Source organism: Gadus morhua, chromosome 8 (assembly GCF_902167405.1).
Source record: "Gadus morhua chromosome 8, gadMor3.0, whole genome shotgun sequence".
In the NCBI taxonomy this organism is placed as follows: domain Eukaryota; kingdom Metazoa; phylum Chordata; class Actinopteri; order Gadiformes; family Gadidae; genus Gadus; species Gadus morhua.
In genome coordinates, this window is record NC_044055.1 from 14,955,981 (window position 1) to 14,978,182 (window position 22,202).

The 22,202-nt window shown below is 47.5% G+C and overlaps 1 protein-coding gene and 1 long non-coding RNA gene across 2 annotated transcripts in view; both read right to left on the minus strand.

The window, feature by feature from the left end:
* Positions 1–18,829, minus strand: part of zswim5 (zinc finger, SWIM-type containing 5) — a 43,850-nt gene extending 25,021 nt beyond the window's left edge. The window contains exon 1 of the mRNA XM_030363541.1: positions 18,172–18,829. Coding sequence (XP_030219401.1) covers positions 18,172–18,706 — 535 coding nt within the window. The 5' untranslated portion in view covers positions 18,707–18,829. The remainder of the gene's footprint in view (positions 1–18,171) is intronic.
* Positions 9,399–13,212, minus strand: LOC115548730 (uncharacterized). Its single transcript, XR_003977634.1, has 2 exons — positions 12,946–13,212; positions 9,399–11,181 (listed from the first exon to the last, which is right to left on the minus strand). It is a non-coding gene; the product is annotated as an uncharacterized LOC115548730 (long non-coding RNA).
* Positions 18,830–22,202: the final 3,373 nt, after the last annotated feature.

The following is a 22,202-nucleotide window of genomic DNA, read 5'->3' on the forward strand; positions in this document are numbered from 1 at the left end:
GTGTGTGTGAGTGTGTCGGAATGCTAGTCGTCACATTCCAGGGACGCATGTTGCCCACATCTCCACGGCAACAACAGAGGAGTATACCGGCCTCATCGAAAAGAGAAGGGAGAAGAATAGGGGGAGGGAGAAAGAGCGAGAGTATGTGGGCAGAGGGAGAGAAAGAAAGAAAGTGATAGGTAGAGACACAAAGTCCCAAGAGTTAACTAAAGTAAAATAACTCAAGTGTAAAGTCAGTAGAAACACGACGACTTAAAAAAGATGGACTTAGAGAACTTCTTAGACAGAAACGCCATATTTGATGCTGTCTTCAACAGACAAAATTCCTGATGGATGGAGAGCGCCAGGCCGAGAGCGAGCCCATTTCAACTGAATTACATCACCGGGCTGATCCTTGACATTACACTCAACAACTATATTTAAATATTATTAATATTGATTCAGTGACCGTTGGGAATCCCTGCTACCGCAGCGTTTCACCATTGCCAGGAAAAGTAAACTTCCAACACTTTGAACCGTTAATTTAACGCGAAAAGAGTCTTGTAAGATTCCGAAAGGTGAAATGTTAGCGTGTGATCTCAGTCGGCAGCAACGGCAAGTTCTTTGACCGACATGTCAGGCGTCAAGGCTTCCGAATCATGGAAATCAGCTGGAGAGGGACATGGAATATGGGGCTGCCTTGGACCAATAAAATCAGCCCCCTTGCTCATACCTAGCCTGGCTCCGCCCGCCTAAGTACCTCCGCTAAATTTTGATTTCCCTACTTGGTCTTGGTCTGAGGTATGTTAAGCCTGCCACACACATAAAGATAATCGGGCTGATTTTGCCCCGATTTTCCCCCTTCCGATCACGGACAGACATCGCCCGATTATCTTAAGCTCTTAAGATTATTTTATAAGATTCTCTTGTAGTGTGTGGTGTGTTAAGAGTGAAATTCGGCCGACAATCGGCTCCGAAATCAGTCGGCGCCGATAATCGTAAGTATTAAACATGTTCAATATTTACGATTATCGGCGGAGAACGTTGTGGTGTCAAATCGTCTTGTGTGGGGGGGAAGCCGACAATCGGGAGTCTCCAACGTGATGTAATATTGAATTTAACCAATAAAGAGCGAGCTGACTGAACACGGAATTATAACGAGCTATCTCCATGGCTACGATATCCCTGAATACCACCAATATGGCGAAGACAGTTAAAGTTAGATGGACCTCCGATATGGAGGATAAACTTGTCGAACATTGGAAAACACACGAGTGTTTGTACAATATTTGCTTTGGGATTTTTCAGTTAGGATTAATCCCAAAACCACCATCATGCAGTCGGTATCCAGCTGGTCCTCCATGAGTTTACACCGGTTTACATATGTCCATGGTTTACACTCGCTCTTCTTCACTTCTTCTTGTAGTTAGTTCAATGACTATTTTTGGTGTGACTGCCCCCACAGGTCTGTCAGAGTAATACGTCAGATCACGTTTGTTCACGCGAGATTTCTTGCTTGAGGGACAAGATTCTAGTGCGTCTGAAGACAAATCTTTATGTGTGTGGTGTGCTGTGTTTGGAATATCGCAGGACACCACACACAATACGATCAAAACTGTTAATGTTAATGTTAATGTGTGGGGTCTCCACAGATAAAAAAATCGGTTGAGATTTATAAAATCTTTAAGTGTGTGGCAGGCTTGGTTTTCTCCTTCCAAATTTTCTGCATCCAATCAGAGAACAGAGGGAGTGGCTGGAAACAATGACGTTAAAGTCAGCTCTCGTTGACAGACATCTTCACGCACGGTGTTTGGTTTGTTTACAGCCTGCGCGCAAAGTGATTCCCGGCCAAATGTTAGCAATTGGTTATGGCAGATCCAGAGTGGCACTGGGCAGATCCAATAGCTTTAAACTTCAACAGACACCCGCCTTCAAGTGAGTTAACGTTTGTCAATTTAGTAGGTCCAGACTCTCTGTACAAATGAAATGAAGTACGAGAGTTTAGTAGGACCAGGCCAGCTCATACCAGGGAGGGGCCAGAGTTTGTAATTGATAGAGAGAGATAGCTAGACACACAGAGAGAGCAAGAGAGTGTCTTTGCTTAGTGTATCTGTGACGTTTTTTTTTCCCTATGGTGGCAAGTAGTGCACACACACACACACACACACACACACACACACACACACACACACACACACACACACACACACACACACACACACACACACACACACACACACACACACACACACACACACACACACGTCTGGCTTGGTTGTCCCTCCACCTCTCTAAGTGCCTCTCCCCCTCTCGCTTTCCATCTCCCCCTTCTCCTTTAGTGGATGCATGGATAAGTAATCCTGTTATCTTGGTCCGAAGACAGAGATGAATGAGTGAATGGATAAATGAAGGAAGAACTGCTCCACAAGGACAGCAGAGGAGACACTTCTTGTTAAGCACGTCCCCTTGCACCACTCACACGACAACCCCACATGTATATCGATCCAATGCCTTTCCCCACATCCATTTAGAAGATTTGAGGATACAAATGTACGAGTTATTAATATGTATGTTGTGAGGTACGTCGTACACATCTAAAATCATAGAGGGCATTTTTGAACGCCAGTCTTACACCACCGTTGAAACTCTTTACCAACACGTGTGCACCCAGCCTGAACACATATTAGCAATGTCGTCCAACAATGTTTCCAAACAAGTTTAGCTGCAGAGGAAGAGAGAGCCACCATTGTTCCTCAGCCATGGACACACAGTGCACCTGCCCTGCATGCTAACTCCCGTGGTCTGACCCGGCAGCATGCTGCCAAGACAAATACAGCAGGCTCCGCCCCCGCTCTTGGTTTGATTGACACCTCAGAGCCCCAATGGGGTAGGGGGGAGGAGGTTTTAGCTCTTCTAGCGACAGGGGGGTGGGGATTTATCGTAATCAATGACTAATGCCGACACACAAACAACCCAGACACAACCTTCCACAACACACATCTTCTCATACACCTTCCTCTGCAGATAACCCATTTCACAAGCGGGCGCACACACACCCACACCCACACACACACACAGCAGGTTGATCCATCAGATATGCTAATGAGGTACGTTACCTGAGCAAACAGCCTCCAGGGGAGACTGCTAACTCCTAATTGGGAGGGGAGCTCGTTAATATATGAAAGAAAGAAAAAAAAACAGGAGAGCAGGGGAGCGAGAGAAAGAGAACACTGCAGTTATATGGGGAACAAAGTAGGAGGGGACAGAGGATGACTCTTGTTTTACTGTTTCATCAAAGCAGAGCACACACACACACACAGTCCCAAAGTGCACTGCAGCATATCAGTCGGTGGACCCATTTCGATGTTAGAGTGTGTGTGTGTGTGTGTGTGTGTCTGTGTGTGTGTGTGTGTGTGTGTGTTGTTCTAGAACACTCACACCCTGTCTGAATAAAAATACCTTTCTTCTTTGACACCAAAGAAAACACGCACACATACACAGGCCTACTTTAGAAGCCACATGGGAGAACACTATGATTTGGGCAGGGAACACACTGAGAAAACTTCTCTGCTGTGCCAAAACTTAAATTCCATAATAGCTTGATTTGTAAAGAAAAGACATTTAGCTGATATCACAGCCCAGCCATTGAAATGCATGATGTATGTATGTATGTATGTATGTATGTATGTATGTATGTATGTATGTATGTATGTATGTATGTATGTATGTATGTATGTATGTATGTATGTATGAGTGTGTTTAAAAATAAAACCTGTTCTTGCATCTTGGACATGCGTGTCAATGTGCGTGTCAATTACAAAGCCCATTGACTGTCTTACAACAATAAGAGCTTGGATATTGGGTTCTGTTGCCCGAGGGACATTTATTGTGGTGATGCCAGAACACAGGCGAACTGGCCGTATCTGGGATTCTCTGGTTGATACACACACCAGCGTTCACCCGCATGTGCATGTTGATGACATCAAGATCCAGTTTGCCACTTTCTTGTCTCACAAACACTCCCTAGCACTGCTTTGAACTCACTGGATGTGTCAGGGAGGTCTGACACACACACACACACACACACACACACACACACACACACACACACACACACACACACACACACACACACACACACACACACACACACACACACACACACACACACACACACACACACACACACAATAATGGGGAGACGGCTATCTCAGTCTGAGGACCTGAGGGATAACAGACAAAGAATATGGGGGAAGTCCCCCTTCTATCTCCAGAAGCGTCATGATATAACCTTACTGAGAATTCTGATTGACATAGAGACACAAAGAGATAAAGACAAAGAGGGTGACACGAAGACATACAAAGATCAAGTGAGAGGGAATGGATAAGATACAGAAACAGAAACAGAGATAGACATTAAGAGAGATATACAACAATAAATGGGGAAAAAGTTAAAACGCAGAAGACAGGGAACTGCACACGAAACGGCACGTCGCTCCAGTTTCATCAGCAAATCATCGCTCAGCACTTTGCTAAGCCTGTTAGCACACAAAGATAGTACGCCTTACATAAAGCTATACTGGGTGTTACATTTGTCCTTAAGACAATAGTCCTGGTCGTCCCACTACAGACTCCAACCGTCACAAACACAGACAAACTCTTCACACACAAACGCACTGCAGACATCGCTAGTTTTTAGGTTCCTGACGAGAAAACACATGTTAGCTTAATGTTGCCGCGGCGCTAGCCCTGTGCGTCCGCCGGAGAGATGACTCTCTCTCTCTTGCTAGCAGCGGTATTGGGTATCAAACACATTCTTTAGGCCTCTGCTCACTGCTGGGCCTGTACCTCTGAAGCGCTGTCTATTCAGCTGTCCACACACACACACACACACACACACACACACACACACACACACACACACACACACACACACACACACACACACACACACACACACACACACACACACACACACACACACACACACACACGGTGAGTCAGCACTTAGGGTGAGTGCAGCACAAAGTGGCATGCATAGCAACACGCTATCTCTGCTCTTTGCTTGCCTCTGAGAAGAGACATCGGACAGTTTTTTGGGGGGTTTAGTGTTGGTGTTTTGCCGTTTAATAACTGCACTCTACACTCCAAAACAGCTCAGTAATAATCAGCCCCGGGAACCATAATAAAGAGCACACCGAGAAAGTGTTTCACATGTCGTTGACTTGAAGAAACAAAACTCCAACACTCAAGGGAGTTTACTTCTCTGCGATCCCAGTGCTTATAAAGTACACAGTGAAAAAAAGAACAGTATTTGAGGGGTTGGGCCATTACACACAGGTACAATGTGTGTTCTGCTTAGGAACGTGATTATACTTGCGCATATGATCGCAAAGTATGCGCTTTTCTTCTTAGTCTATGTGCTTTGTTGATCTGTAATTCTAGCTGCCGCCTTACTTATTCCCCATGAAAGACACCCTGTTGGACAGAGGCGGGCAAAACAATGGCTCACAAGCAGGAGTGGATGGGAGAGGGGGAGGGATAGGTAAGGGGCGAGAGAGGGAGGGAAAAAGAAGAGAGACAGAGGGAGAGGGACGGACAATTGGGGGGAAGGACTGATCATAGTCATTAGGTATCCCCCCACCGTGACACACAGGCACGCACACACGCACGCGAGCACGCCTTAGGGTCTTGCTAACCACTGGCTTCCAACAGATATGCTCTTTGTGAGTGTTAAAAAAAAGAAAAAGCTGTGCCATTCTCCGCCGTAGCGAGAGGCAGGACGTGCGGTGGTTAAATACCCTGGGAACCCCCTGGAGCCGTCCCACCGTGGGTCGGTTACCACACTCACTCACTCTCCCCCTGTGTGGGTCGCGGTCGGCGTGTTTTAGGAGTTTATCGCTGCGCGCTATGAATGCGCTTGCTGGTCCCAGGTGGACCGAAATGAAGGGCATGATATTAAATAAGGTTGGAGAAGCCACCTTTATGTAGAAATCTCTTTGGTGAACAGAAATGTGTCCAGCGTCAACCCCGGCAATGTTGAGTCCTCGGTCATCACTGTCAACGCCACACACACACACACACACACACACACTAGCTCTTTAATATCAACCTCAGGTCTTGAGAGAGAGACACAGAGGACATAAAGGACAAATTTAGTCTAACAGTCTTCAATGCATTAGAGGGAGAGAGAGGAGGAGAGAGAGAATGAGTCCAATCAAAGAAAATGATCTAGACGGGCCGCCTCCCAATTACAGCCCCCCTCGCCCAAACCCCTTCCCTCTCCCAGCCAGTCCTCCGTCCAACTCTCCCTATTGGTTGAGGGCCGACGAGTGCTCCCTTGTGTTTGGTTAGTTGAGGTAGGGGGTGGGGGCAGGGGTCTTTTGTTCTCTTCCCGTCTCCGTAGAGAATAGAGGCGGTGATGGCCGCAGGTACTATTAGTCTGAATTACTTTCTTTAACAAGGGTAACGAGGACGGGAGGAAGACAGAGAGAAAACGAGAGACAAGAGAAAAAATAAGAGCCGACCGTCGAGGAGAACAGAGGAGAAAGGGGAGCAGAGACAAAGTGAAACAAACAGATAAGAAGTGTCAATGAGACTAAAATACCAAGCCCACCAATGAGGAGAGAGGACGCGTGGAGAGGGCGGGCCTGGTGAGAGGTGACAGTACTGTTCATGCCAGCGGAGAGATGTGATAAGATAAGGCTTTATAATTGCTCTTTTTATCCTGGCTGCTTTTAATCCTTTTGTTACCCTGGCGGCCCCCCCACCCCCTCCCCACCCCCCCCCACCCCCTCCCCACCTCAAACGATAACACAGCAACACTTTGAACACTGATTTCACGCAGACGTACACACTCACGTTTCCTTTCTTGCTGTTGTAGCAGAAAATAGTGCTTATCGTGACACACACACACACACACACACACACACACACACACACACACACACACACACACACACACACACACACACACACACACACACACACACACACACACACACACACACACACAAAATTTAACTCTGGAAAAATTCACTCGATATTGGGAAATATGCAGATTGCTGATAGTCGAGATTTTTCCAGTGAGGGGGGTTGGAACTCTGCACTTTCAATGTGATTTCCCAATTAAGTATGCCTTTGATAATGCTGTTGATACTAAAGTTTGCGCGTAGGACTCCTGCATTTTAAACAGTGCGCTGTATCTATTGGACTATAATGAAGAAGCTATACTCAGTCACTGGTCTTTCTGAAGACAGACCTCAGAATGCAGACTATAGCATGTTTAAATCTCCCTTATACTTTGAATTTTCCTCTCCTGCGGGTGTGTACGTGCGGGTAAGTCCTTCCTGCTGGTGCTTCCTTGGACCCCAAACTCCATCAATGGGCCGTGAGCCTTAAGTACACACACCCCACTAGTCCTAGATTGACCACGCCACCACAGGGCAGCTAATCCTGTTACAGCGTGTCACCTACTAGACACCCGCTATTCACACACACACACACACACACACACACACACACACACACACACACACACACACACACACACACACACACACACACACACACACACACACACACACACACACACACACACACACACACACACACTTTATGCAGCATAAGGCATAGGACAACCGTATCTCCAGAATGGGTTTAGGCTGTAGGTAAGAACCCATCACTCGACAACCTGGCCCAAGTCCCACCCCTTTCTTTTAGTCAATCCAGAGGAAGAGGACGCTGGAGGTGATGTCAGCGAGTTCTAGCTTATTCCCAAACACACAACACTGTGTTTGTGAATAAACTGCAGTGTGTGTGTGCGTGTCTGTGTGTTGACTGTCCTCAGTTACCCAGTGAGACGATGTTAATAGGGGGGGGGGGGTGTGTGTGTGTGTGTGTGTGTGTGTGTGTGTGTGTGTGTGTGTGTGTGTGTGTGTGTGTGTGTGTGTGTGTGTGTGTGTGTGTGTGTGTGTGTGTGTGTGTGTGTGTGTGTGTGTGTGTGCACCATGGCTTACTGAGCGATGACCACATTAATCTTGTGGAGTTAGTGAGTGAGTGTCCTCTTTTGCCCCATGCGTGTGACAATGCATGCTGCACTGACTACAATCAATTGAATTGCATTCCTCTATTTGTGCCCTCATGAGCATCCCGTCGTAACTTTACTCCAGGCCTTGAAGCTTTAGTTAAGCAGAAACACAGCGTAGGGTAAACGTGAACAGGGAACAGGGGGTCAAATATATGAGTTAGTGAGTGAGATAGAAAAGTTAAGGATAAAAATCCCGTGACTTTCACGCATAAACAAGAATTCACATTTGTGATACACCCACACTGATGTTGACACAGGCGTGTATAACCTGTGCAAGTGTGTATATCAGATTGTGTGTTTGTGTGTTAACGCGGGTGGATAAATTGGGGTTGTCCGAGTGACATGGCACAATAGGTTAACAAGTGGGTCAGTGGGGATCTGAAGTGGGTTCTCAACACAGAGGGCAGCAAAATAAAGCAAAACAGAGGGAGAAGATTGCTTATTTCCCGACCAATTGACCAATCACACTCCAATACATGGACTACCCCCCCACCTGCAAGTGGACCCCTCAAGAGGCCAGCGCGCACCCTCGTGTCTCCAAGGAGATGGGCCACAGCAGCTATTTAAATCCAAATGACCTGCGGTGAAAACGTCAGGTTCTGCTCCCCCTCAGGGTTCTGACCAACAGGGCCGGGACCAAAAAGGTACGGAGAACAAGGACCCGTTCACGGCTGATAGTGAGGACGATTGAACCGGGTACCATCAGGCCTCGCTCGTCTCTTGGAGGAGAGGGAACTGTATAGGTGTTGCAAGACCACAGGAATGATCCATATAAAATGGATCAGCCTACTCGCTAATCTTTTGTATTTATTTACTACAAACAAAGATGTTCCACTTACATGCATGAAACGAACAACATGCTGGTGCCATATATAAAAGCGTGCGCGTCAGCCATTAGCTTATACTAGCACGGATCTGAGGCTACTTATGAGAACGCAGGGCTGGGCTCCAACGGCGTAGAAATATTTAAAGGTCAAATCTGATCTAACAGCCAAGGAGATTTCAATAGAAACACTCACTGATTCATAGTTCGGCTCTTTCCCATCCCCCCTATTTCCCTATTTATCCTCCCCTCTCAATTATTCCCTTTTATCTCCCCATTTCCAGTTCCTTTTATTTCCTCTCTCCCCTCTTCCTTCCTTCTTTCTTTCCCATCCCTCTCTACCTCTCCCTCCCTACCCCCGTCTTCCCTTACTTCCTTCCTCATCCCCTCCTTTCCTTTACTTCCCTTCTCTCCCTTCCTCATCCTCTCTCTCTGTCCCTCTCTCTCTAAGCTCACATAGACAATCACAGGACTCTAATTCCCTTGATTGATTGATTTATTCTTAGCCCCTCCCCCCCCCCCCCCCCCCCTCTCTCATGGTTAATTGGCTCCATTGCCTCTGGGACGTGAGCGCGAGCTGATCCATACGTGAAGCGCTAGGCTGCCACGGTGGAGGGGGCGGGGACAATTAGAAGTTGAATTAGCAAAGGATCAGGAAGCCTATGGGGGAAGAGAAAAATCGTAGAGATGATACACACACACACACACACACACACACACACACACACACACACACACACACACACACACACACACACACACACACACACACACACACACACACACACACACACACACACACACACACACACACACACACACACACACACACACCTAGAGGCCTGCGCTTGAGTGAGTTCTATTCAAGCCAGCGAGCGATCGATGGGCCGGTGGAGAGGAGCCGTGTTTAAAAGCAGAGGGCCAGGTCGTTTGAAGAATGCTATTCTCAGAGGCCGCTCAAAGGAAAAGTTTCCCTCTTTGTGGTGGTGGGTGGGGAGGGCTGTAGGAGTCTCCGTCATCCTCCACTGTAGGAGGAAGCCGGCGGCGGGGCAAGGAAGGTGATTGGCTGGTTTCAGGTTCAGCTCCAAAAATGTTCACCAATGTAAAATAATAAGGTTGGACCCTATTTATATATTTTATATCATTATCGGGCCGTACACGTCCTTCCATTTCTATAGGCTTGCCCATCTCATCATGTGTAATATCTGCCAATATGTAGACAATATAGCCTAAGCCGACTGTAAAACCCAAAGCAAGATGGCCGAGTCGATGTGAAACTGTAGCAACCGTCGCTTCTCTTCCTAAGAAAACATCTTTTTTTGTTTGTGTCTTTCTCCCTCTTTGTAAATGAGTTAGTCTAACCACGTTTGTTGTGGCCAACCCCCCCGCTGGGCCCCATCGTAGCCATGGCCATTGGGGGGGGGAGATCTGGTCTCTGATTGAGGTGTGTCATCAGACAATGATGTCATCACATAATCCCATTTCATTGGATGAGCAGAGGTCTGCTGTAATGAGAACAGCAACACAAAATAATAATAATGGAATCATACACATTGGGTTGTTCATTCGCTGTCTGGCGAATGAACAACCATTATTTTATTCAGCCTTCAACAAAATAATAAGTGTGCGTTTTCCTCGAATCATGAATGTTATAGCAGTGGGGGGGGGGGGGGGGGGGGGGAAGAGTAGTATGCTGTTTTAGTGTAAGAGCAAACGTCCATTTGCAGCCCGTGTGCAGCAGTGAAACAGGACTCTGCTGGCATCAGAGATCCGTCTGGTGTCATTACTCTCCTGCACGGCCGGTCTGGACGCCTGGCTGCGGCACAAAAAGCCTTTTCCATTTCATGTGATGAGGCTAGAAAATGGCTCTGACCTACACAAATGGCATGATTTGTCTCCATTTTGCATGTCAACCCCACACCCCCTCCCGTTCCCCCTGCCTCCCAATCCTATCCCTTTTCTCCCTCTTTTCCTGTCTTTCTCCTTTCCCTATCCACTCATCCAACATTTGTTAGGCAATTACAACCAAACGAGGACATAATAGGGCTGTCTGCCCAAGCTCTCTCTTTTAAGTGGGCCGGCTCTCCCTCCCTCCCTCCCTTTATCCCTCTCCCTTTCTCCCTCTGACACATACACAAGGGATAGACATGGACAAATGTGTGAAACACACACACACACACACACACACACACACACACACACACACACACACACACACACACACACACACACACACACACACACACACACACACACACACACACACACACACACACACACACACACACACCTCATTTGGGAGAGACTGGGTGTACGGGTAGCCGTTAGCCTAGCGACTAGCCGCTTAGCTAGTCCTCTAGCTTGTGCGACAGTGGTTGAAGACTATGCTTTTGCTCCTGCATTAAACAGAGAGACAAGATTCTGGAAGATAAGGGGTTCCTAGTGCTCTGCCCGGCAAACAAAAGCGGTAACACCATCATGTCTGATTCATAATTCTTCGTGCAAACCGCTCACACACACACACACACACACACACACACACAGGTGCCTGTTCCTTTGATGAACGTGACAACAAAGCGCACGCCCTCCCGTCTGTTGTCAGAGCTCATAAGACTCACTTGATGATCCTTTCCCCTGATTTCCCGCGTTTGGAGTGGAGGAGCCGCCATGAAATTAATTACCTTGATTAAATATTGTCCGTCTGGATGCGCCACGAAAAGGAAGTGGAAGACAGACGGAGCATGTGTTTCTGTGTGTTCTGGTGGCAAAATAAATGTACTGCGTGTTGCCCCCCCCCCCCCTGAAAGCTGGAGAGAAGAGTGACAGACGGACAGCGGGAGTAAAAGGCGGACGGACGACAGACACTACTCATCGGAGGGATTAACACAGGTTTTAAGAATCATACCCTAATGCATTGTGCATTATTTACCAAAATGGGACTCAAGAGTGGCCATCCTGGTTCTAAACATTAGCCGTGTGTCTTGGCTTTAGTGTCTGTGTCTGTGCCCCCCCCCCCCCCCCCCTCCACAGCTAAAGTTTGGAACCAAGATGGCCGCTGGAGTTGGAGAAGGCCCACAGTGTTTCACTTAACTTGAAGCCATGGGCTGCACTCATAAAAGACTAAAGAATGTGCAAACTATTCAGACTCTTGACACGTCGCATTCACAACATTAGGCAGACTTTAATGAGGCCCGGCGCTACAAACCGACCGACTAATTCAAAGTCAAACACCAGCCGAGCCAGAATGGCCCCACCGAGCCTTCAGAAAAAAGTGTCCGCCCCCAGCTTACCGGACGCTGATTGGTGTAAACTCAGAAGTTGGTCAGCCCTAAGAGGTCCAATCAATACCCCTCACACACAGGGGTGAAAATGTTCAGTGTGTGCTGCGGGTGTTCGTGGACGGCATGATCACAGACTCAAGAAGGAGGATTCCACGCAGCAGAAATCCTTTTTGGTCTAAAATGGCGTGGGAGGGGCAGGAATCAAATCGAACAGTGATCCTTTTACAAATGTTTCTACTGGTAATGGGCTGGGGAAGAGACAGAGATAGAGACACATAGAGAGACAGATAATGAGAGAGAGCGAGAGACCTTGAAAGAGAGAGAGAGCGAGAGAGACCTTGAAAGAGAGAGAGAGAGATAGACATACATTGAAAGAGAGAGACCGACAGATATTGAAAGAGAGACGGAGAGTGAGCAAGAGAGTGAGTGAGTGAGTGAGCGAGTGAGGAAAGAGAAGGACAGGGTGGAACAGACAGACAAGACAGCTGGAAGGGACGGACCAACAAAAGAGCGGGAAGAAGAGACGACAACAACTTGAGGAGCGACTTGAGCGGGACTTGAGCGAATGGCCGGACACTTCTTTGGCACGCAGGTGGAGTGGGAGCCGATGTCACATGACCACCTCAGCCCTTGCTCGGTGATGTGACATCATACCAGCCTCACCGCAAAACACCCTCTCTAATTCCCTATCGAGCCACTGCCTGTCTTTCGAGGAGGGGGGTGAACGGGTAATCGATTGCGTGCACACACATTGTACCAGGAAACCGTATGACACACACACACACACACACACACACACACACACACACACACACACACTTGATGAGATAACATTCACGTTTGACGGTGCAGTCAACCAAACTGAATCAAAAAATTGATTCCACCCTCATGCCCCCCCAGGCTTCATTCACCTTAGAAATGGCCCCCATAAACTAATGCCGCTTTTCCACTGCATGGTACCAGCTCGACACGACTCGACTCAGCTCGCCTTTTTTGCGTTTCCACCGCGAAAACATGGTATCTGGTACCTGAAGTGGCTGCTTTTTCTAGTACCGCCTCGCTCTAGATTCCAAGCGGCTGAGCCGATGCTAAAAGGTGACGTCGGCAGACGGCCGGCCACTGATTGGCCAGAGAGTGTGACGAAGTCACGAGAGCGACATGGCAACCATGCTGGTAACAGCCATAGCAGCGCCGCAGCCAACATATTCCACTTCTTCAACATGCCAGCTAATAATACGAACACGAATACCATCGCATCGATGTTCTCCATTGTTGTTATGTGGGTTCTGTCCATGTGTGGGTTACGTAGGTGTTGTTTGCGTCGCATACAAAAATACGTCACGGCCCTTTCGCGCAGCCGACCCCGCCCACGTCCCGGAGGTACTATTTGCGGTGGAAAAGGACCCGCGCTGCTACCGTGTCGAGTCGTGTCGAGTCGTGTCGTGTCGAGTCGAGCTACATGTGCGGTGGAAAAGCGGCATAAGAGGCCCCTTTACTTTGAAAATATCAAATGAAAGATTTTTTCTTTCATTTGAAAGTGGGGAGGGAGGTGAAAATCCAGTCTCTCAACTCTATGCCTGAATAGCTAATATAGTATTAATTTCAAGTGGCCATATTCAAAATGGCCTCACATCAGGGGCCCATTATTGCTTCATCCAACACCAGGTTGGGGAGAAGGGAGGGAAGGAGGAGGCGAGCTCAAGCAAACGCTAAATCAAGACGACACTTGTGTCTGCAGATTATTGGACACACACACACACACACACACACACACACACACACACACACACACACACACACACACACACACACACACACACACACACACACACACACACACACACACACACACACACACACACACAGGGGGTTTTCTACAGCTGAGTAACAAAGCATGTCTCCATAATCCCAACGCTTGACTCAAGGCTAAAACACAATCCCTCCTCCCCCACCCTGTTTCTGAAGACTTTATTCAGCTTTGGCAGGGGAAGGGTGGGGCTATATGTGGGGGTGTGTGCGGGCATGTGTGTGTGTTTTGGGAACGGGCGGAGGGGTGTGCTGGGGGCTCCACAAACGAACCCAGGACACACTTAGCGTTGATTATTCTAATTATGACTGGGAGCGCCGGCTAGATTAGGAATAAACGCACGGACCAATGAGCTGCTGATGAGCGCCTGTCACGCCAAGGTCCTGCCGCGTTAGCGCTAACCAGGCCTGACAGTCTCACACACACACACACACACACACACACACACACACACACACACACACACACACACACACACACACACACACACACACACACACACACACACACACACACACACACACACACACACACACACACACACAGTGTGTGTGACCGTGTGTGACCGTGTGTGTGTGTGGGGTGGTGTGTGTGATGACTACTTCCAGGAATACTTGTGTCCATTCCATAACAAACTCTGTTCCAGACCGCTAGTTTGTTGCTTTCGGTTTCGGCTTGTTTGTTCGTATAAAAACAAACAAAGCAACTTTCTATTCTGTGGGTGTAAAATCTCAGAGAGGATAAGAATATTTAGCATTGCAACGTTTGCGGTTCACCATCGCACACAGATCTTTGGGAATGTACTAGTAGGGGACGTTGTCGTAAAACAGAGCTGGATTGCTGACTAATTAACAGGGTGGAATTCACCACATTGGGCCGGAACCATACAGTTAATGGATACATGATGCCCAATTCGGTGGGGGTTAGGGGGAGCAACCTTAAGTCTAGCTATGCTAAGGCCTAAAAAAAAAAATTGTTTGGTTCCGGTTTCCGACCGACCCTGTCAATTTATGTGCGACCCAAATTATTTTATGAGTTTTATAATAAAAAAATAAAAAAAAATTTTTTTTGATGTAATTACGTTTTGGTACAGCACCTCTATAATTACGTTTTGGTACAGCACCTCTTCATTCTGTACAAGGATGAGCGAATTTTCTCGTTTTTAAATGAAAACAACCTACCTATCATTCGCTGCCGCTGGGAAAATTAAAATAAAAAAATAAAATAATTTCCCTACCTACCCATGACCTCAACTGACAACCAACAGGAACCAAACTTTTTTTTTTTTTAGGCCTAAGTCTACACAGACATAAACTCTGCTTGACCCCCGGACTCCAAATTCACCAAAGGCAGCCGTGTAGAAAATCCCCCCCATTAGCAAGTCACCTGAGCCAACTAATGGCTAATGTTTTGGTGCCAGCGCAGTCTGAAGATAAGAACTTCAATGTTTATGAGTAAACTCAAAGATTAAAATCCAGATATTACCCAGTCAACGTTAGATTTGCTATACCATCTGTGTCCGATGTTTTGGAAGTTTGACAAATGAAAGTGTGCATGCTGGTGTTTATTAATTAATCGTTATTATTTCTGGCTTTTAATTAAACCTTTCCATGCTACCTTTAGCCCTGTCGCTACTTCCAGAAACCGTTGCTTACGGCGGACATCACGGCTGCGCCTCCATTAGCCCAGAACCCTATTGAAATGTGACTGATGCGGTCAAGTAAAAAAATAAAATACAGAAATGGGCACCATCACAGAGCACGCTATGCTAATAACACTAATCCACCGCCGCCAGTGCCTTTTTGGGGTCGGCCACATGTGCAAGCTAGCCGGAGTCGACCATAATCTACCTTGCCACTGTTGTATGACCACCCCTCCCAAAATAAGCCAGAGCCAAAAACAAAAATAACAGCGCTATGTACTTAGGGCTGATTATGATTATGTAATTGTATGTAAATGGTAATGTCAACAGTGGTGAAATTACAGTGTCGGTGGCAAAGTGTACGTAGATGACTATTTTTGTGCACACAGTTGGTAACCCCCTTGTGAAAATGCTAGCAGGTGCAGGATTCTCGAGCCATTCATTTATTAATTACGACTGGAGATTGGTGACCGGTGAGTCATCGAGCAGAGTCTTTCACCGTAACCGGTTTCTTCAGGTTGTCTGCAGTGAAAACCCCTGTGGCACACACAAGGGTGCACTAAAAACCCTATCTTGTTTCTGGCTCTGGGCTATTTGGTAGTCTCTTGGCAGACAGACAAACCTGTGTGTTGGACTGACCTTGGGGGGGGGGGTTCACAGGCAAGGCAGGTATGACTGGGGGTGCAGGTGCAACTGCTATGGGGGCATAACCTTTAAGTTGAAGCAGGCCTACTTCTGTCAATCTACTTTTACTATCACCATATATCCCTGTGCTAAAGTCACTCCACATCAATGTAATTTGAACTAGGCAAACAAGATGAAGGATAAAGAAGTTGCCTTCGAATACATGTTCATTGTTATCACCCAAAGCAGCTTAACCTGGCCAGTTGTGCCATGCCCATAAAAAGGGAAATTCATAGTAACTTTAACAACCATATCACCTGGTGATCTCGTTTATATTACTTTACCGAGAGTAGGCAGCGCCTACTTTCATATAGATTAAAATACCCATTTGGAGTACATTCCAAAACTTTCATCTGTCAAACAGGCCTACTGACATCCAAAAATCCACCGATGCATTTGCAGAAACCATAAAGGGTAGGACGTGGTAAAAGTTATCAGATGACAAACCCAACCATCCCCTCAAACCCCCAGTTCATCTAACATTACAATTCTCCCAATCACAAAGCAAACTTAAAGTATAAACTGCGAGGCTATCACGTGCAGTTTCTCGTGCGTCTTGGAGCAACTTGAAACCACAGACAAGCTCCACCGATCTCACCATATGGCCCCGGTGAAAAAAACAACAACGCGCTGTCGGACAAAAAGTGTTTTTGTGGAAGATAAGCCCCTTCCTAATTGTGCTGGTTCGTTTTCATTAGAATGAACACAGATGAAATGGAGAATTTGAACGGATGCGGGGCTTTTTGCGAAATGGTCCTTTGTTTGAAAATAGACCACAGTGGTGCCTTTTCACCGATGATTGCCTCGGTGGAAACGCGAGACGCGTATCGATCATTTGAACTGGAAGGCTATTGTACTGCGAAAGACAAGAGAGGCTGTAAAACACTTCGTTTCCGAGCACAAATACGACCACTTTGTACATATCACAAGTAGCATTTTTTTGGGGGGGGGGGGGGGGTAGTGGACCAGAACATAAAAAACACTGGCGTCACATGCGCGGTTTATTATACACGCCAGTCATTATTTTCCACGCTGGTGGCTCCGGGTTCTTTGTCCTGTCCGAGTGCATCAAATAAACAAAAGCTACGGGGTTTTTGGATCAAGACGGATTAACATCGGGATTAATCGTAATAAGATGACCAATAACAGTCTTTGTTCTTAATCTATACCCACATAAACCGATGGAAAATTCATTAAAACAGACTTCTGCGACGAGGAATTGAGGAAAAACGGACGCTATTCCGCTTGGTCTATTGTATACGCGTCTGTCAACCCCTCCATCCCCCCTTCCCAGCGCCGCTCCAGTCATCGACGAGCAGCCGATGGAAAGAGGAAAAGTGCTGATAGTTGCCAACCCACACACACCTTCTCCGGGGTTAACAACCCAATGTTAAGCGACTCCATACTGCGTCTTATGACCATAAAGTGACACTTCAACCCCAAAAGAAAGGCTCGGTAAAATGCTAACTGGGACAGGGCTACGCTGTAATGATCAGCCACAATACACAAGCCGACTGGCTGCCCTTTAATTTTTAAACAGCTGCTGCTAAAAGCTACGCGTTATCCTCGCTTCCCTTTTTACCAATCTGGCAACCTCCGAAATTGAGAGCTAAAACTGAAAAAAAAATAAAAACAAAATGTTATGTTTCGTTGTCCCTATAGCGCTGATAAACTCTATGTATGGGTCGATATTTAGTTCAGACTGAGAAAAACCGTGGTAAGCAGACTTTCCACGCGGGTGCACAAAACTTCCAATCAATCACACCCCCCACCCCCCTAACCCCAACACACCGACAGTTGAATGCGATCCAAAGTGTGACTCAATTCGCTTCATCCGGCCATTTGGCACAAACTATTTTTACTTACCGACTTGCAAAACGTTCTCGACACAGCCTGTCTCCAGTAGCCTGATACCCCGGCGGAAGGGGAGTCCGTCCCCCGTCCCCACCACTCCGGCTACGGCGCTAGACGTGGTGCCAGCGGCAGAGGCTCCGCCGCCGCCGCCACCACCACCACCAGCGCTGGTAGAAGATCCAGACCCAGCGGCCCCAGCTCCTGTAGCCGCCGACGGCCCCTCCTCGCCGGCGACTCGACATTGAAACGAAGAGTACATACATATTTCCTTTTCGTTGCGAGGAAAAGACCAGTACACGATACGACGTTGAACGGGCTCCGGGATCCGTTCGAAGCGCTCCTCCACTCTCTCAAAGGCCCATTTCTCCGCCACTGCCTTCGCGGCGCAATCCAAAAGGGATTCCGGTGAGCGGTACCGAGAGTTCGCAAATCCGCTACCATGGCCGGGCCCCGGCCCGGGACCACGGGGTGCTGGGCGGAAGCAGGGTCGCTTGCTAGCCGGGGGTAGGGAGAGGTGAGGCGGCAGCTCTCTGCGTCCGTCCGCCATGGCGAGCCGATAAACACTGAGTGTGTCGAAGCACGGGCAACCGAGCAGCCACAGGAAACACACACACAACTCGCGCTCTCTCACACATACACACACACACACACGGAGAGGGGGAAGGAGGAGGAGGCGGCGGCGGCGGGTGTCCTGTGTGTGTGTGTGTGTGTGTGTGTGTGTGTGTGTGTGTACGGTGGGGGGGTTACTACGTCACTAAACCATACAATAACAGAACACTCCCCAATCAGCCGCGGCCGATAGGTCTTCCTAGACAGGTTTGACTTCAGGTTTTCATTTTTTTGTTTTTTTGTTTTCATAAAGCTGATTATTATCCGGCCAAAGATAACTTCTCAAATGGGAAAAGGATACATCTCGACTCGCAGTGATCAATAACACACGTCATTCCTCCTTTGAACACGCCATATCTTGAACCCTATTCTTTCTCATTCTTCCTACTCCTTTATGTGTGCGTTTCTTTGCAGATAATGATCGCGGTTGTGGCGATCATTGCGCATAACAAAGCCACTGTATTGCAAATTAGATTCACACTATAACGTGGCCGATACATGTCAATTACGCCCAGCTAGCAAATACACATCCTTTTAAAGTAACGTCCATGGTCTCCTCCCTCATCGGGTAGACCAAACGTCTGACATGGTCATTATCAATGATCAAGACTCCTCTATCTCTCTTTATTTTTCTCTTTCCCCCTGACTTTCCATTGCCTGCTCTGTCTGCTTGTGTGTGTGTGTGTGTGTGTGTGTGTGTGTGTGTGTGTGTGTGTGTGTGTGTGTGTGTGTGTGTGTGTGTGTGTGTGTGTGTGTGTGTGTGTGTGTGTGTGTGTGTGTGTGTGCGCGTGTGTGTGTGTGCGTGTGCGACTGTGTGTGTGTCTCACTCTCTCTGTCTTTGTATCGCTCTGTACACGCGATCATAATTGAAACCAAGAAATTGAGCAGAGGGGAAAGTTTGTGTCATCCACAACAAGTAAAGACACACACTGCTTGTGTTTACATGTCTGTGATTGCGGGACTCCCACATGAATGCGTGTGTGTCTGTTTCTGTGTGACTAGTGGAAAAAGTAGGCCGTCGTATATTAAAAAATCCCCTTTGGTGAATGGTGAGACGTCTTCCATTAAACATGTCGCTGAAGTATTGGACGCAGGATTTGGTTGTTTTTTCTTGAAATAAAGAAATTGAAGAAGCTCATGGACTTGAAGTTACATTTTCAATTGAATGTAGAGCAGACTTGTAAAATAACTACAATAAAGTATATTTTATTGAGGCCAATTGTATTTGTTTAGCCCATAGGCCTAATGCGTGTTAGGCTACAGTAAAGTCTCAATGTTCAAAATAAAAGTAGGCCTCGCCCAAGCTTCAGATAATACCTCAAATTCCATTGGTGCAAGCCTTCACAGAAGAGAAACACATGCAGTGAATTCATCCATCCGACACTACAGAGAGACAGACGTCTCAAGGTTTGGGTTTGTTCTCAGAGACAATTAAAACAAAAGCCTCGTGCACACTGCCGGTCGGGGTTGATTCAGAACATCATACCGTCTAGAGCCAAGCCGCTTCACAAGCCTGTTGGCAGCCCGGTCGTAGCCGGAGTATTCAGAGCAAACACACAGCGTGGATACGTTCACTCAATCAGTCTAACTGTAGTTCACATTCCTCTAGCAGACCGTCCCCAGGGAGGGGCAGCCAGCTATGGATGTTAAAACGATGTTCGGGGGTAAATTTGCCCAAGCTGTTAAGTCACTCTTTTTCCTCCCTTTGTGTTCCCCGCTATAAAGAAAGATTCCTTTTGGTGCATAATTATATTGAACAATGGGGCCGTGGTCTTGTGAAGGATGCAAGCGGTTGCCATGGAAATGATTATGATGGATTTGCAGATAGACAGGGCAGGTAATTGGAAAAAGATTGATAGGATGACGGCGCAAGAGAGAGGGAGACAAAGGGAGAGAGAGAGAGAGATCCAGGGAGGAGAGATTAATTCATGGCAGACAGTGGAACACAGCATGTGCTGTGTATCTGGGATTAAAAATGACATGTTGATGCATCCCGGCTTTTCGTTCAGATGCTCATCTCTTCTCCTACCCTCTTCAGCCTTCCCTCTATATGTCTCTTATTACGCGAGTAAGAACTAGCCCAAATAAGTTTAGTTTCAAAGTTAATGTTTGTAAATGTTTATTATATAACTGATTATCTCCAACCCCGCCTCTCTCTCTCTCTCTCCCTCTCCCTCTCTCTCCAACACTCTGGCTTTGAGTCAGGGTCTCTCGCCCCTGCTTCTCTGTACATCAGTTGGTCTGTTGCATCACTGCGCAGCAGGGGGGACTTCCCAGTCGTGGGCTATTTATAGTCATCTGTGTGCACCCGCAAATAATCAAAGCACGTTAACTAACACGCACACAGATGCACACACAGACACACACGCACGCACTGTGAGGTCACACACACACACACACACACACACACACACACACGCACTGTGAGGTCACACACACACACACACACACACACACACACACACACACACACACACACACACACACACGCACTGTGAGCTCACACACACACACACACACACACACAGACACACACACTCACTGTGAGGTCACACGCAGGACTGAACGATACAGAAATCCACTCTGTCCCGGGACATTGAGGCGAGGATGACACACTGCCTGACAAAAAGGGGTGTGCATTAGTACCCCCACACACGCACGCACGCACGCACACACACACACGCACGCACGCACGCACGCACGCACGCACGCACGCACGCACGCACGCACGCACGCACGCACGCACGCACGCACGCACACGCACACACACACACACACACACACACACACACACTGCATTGGTCTCACAGTATCCTGGTAACCCCAGGGGGAGTCTGCCTGCAACTGGAGGAACGTCGTGCCCTCCAAATAAGCACTCCGCTCCACTCTGTTCCATTCCACTTTATTGAATTCCGTTCCGCTCTTTCAGCGCCCCCCTCCCCCTCCCTCCCTGCCCTTCGCTCTGGTTTCCTAATGGGGAAAATCAATTCAATTTCCCCACCTTTTATTAGCCATTTCTCATTCCAGGCATAGCCCGCTTATTGTGCACAAGAATGGGGAATATCAAGCAGAATTAAATTGAATGGGCTTGGATTCTGGAAGTGGTCTTCTGTTTTTCCCTCTGATCCCCTCAATCTGTCACAGGTTAGAAGGAACCATGTTGTGTTGTGTGTGTTGTGTGTCGACTGCAGGTGTAAACAAGGAAATACACGTCCCATCGGTTTCACCCGATTTTCCTCGGCGTAGTGTGAACGAGTATTTTATTTAGTAATGCCTTTGGATGTACAATATTCCCCTTCCAAATGTAAGTGTTTAAAGTGTGTGACGTTATGTTCCTTAAAATAGGACATTCATTGCTTCGAGGGAATCCAGTTGCCTAGGATTTGATTTGTTTCCTTCCTTTTCTGGGCCAAATAATCCTCCTTCTTGTAGTA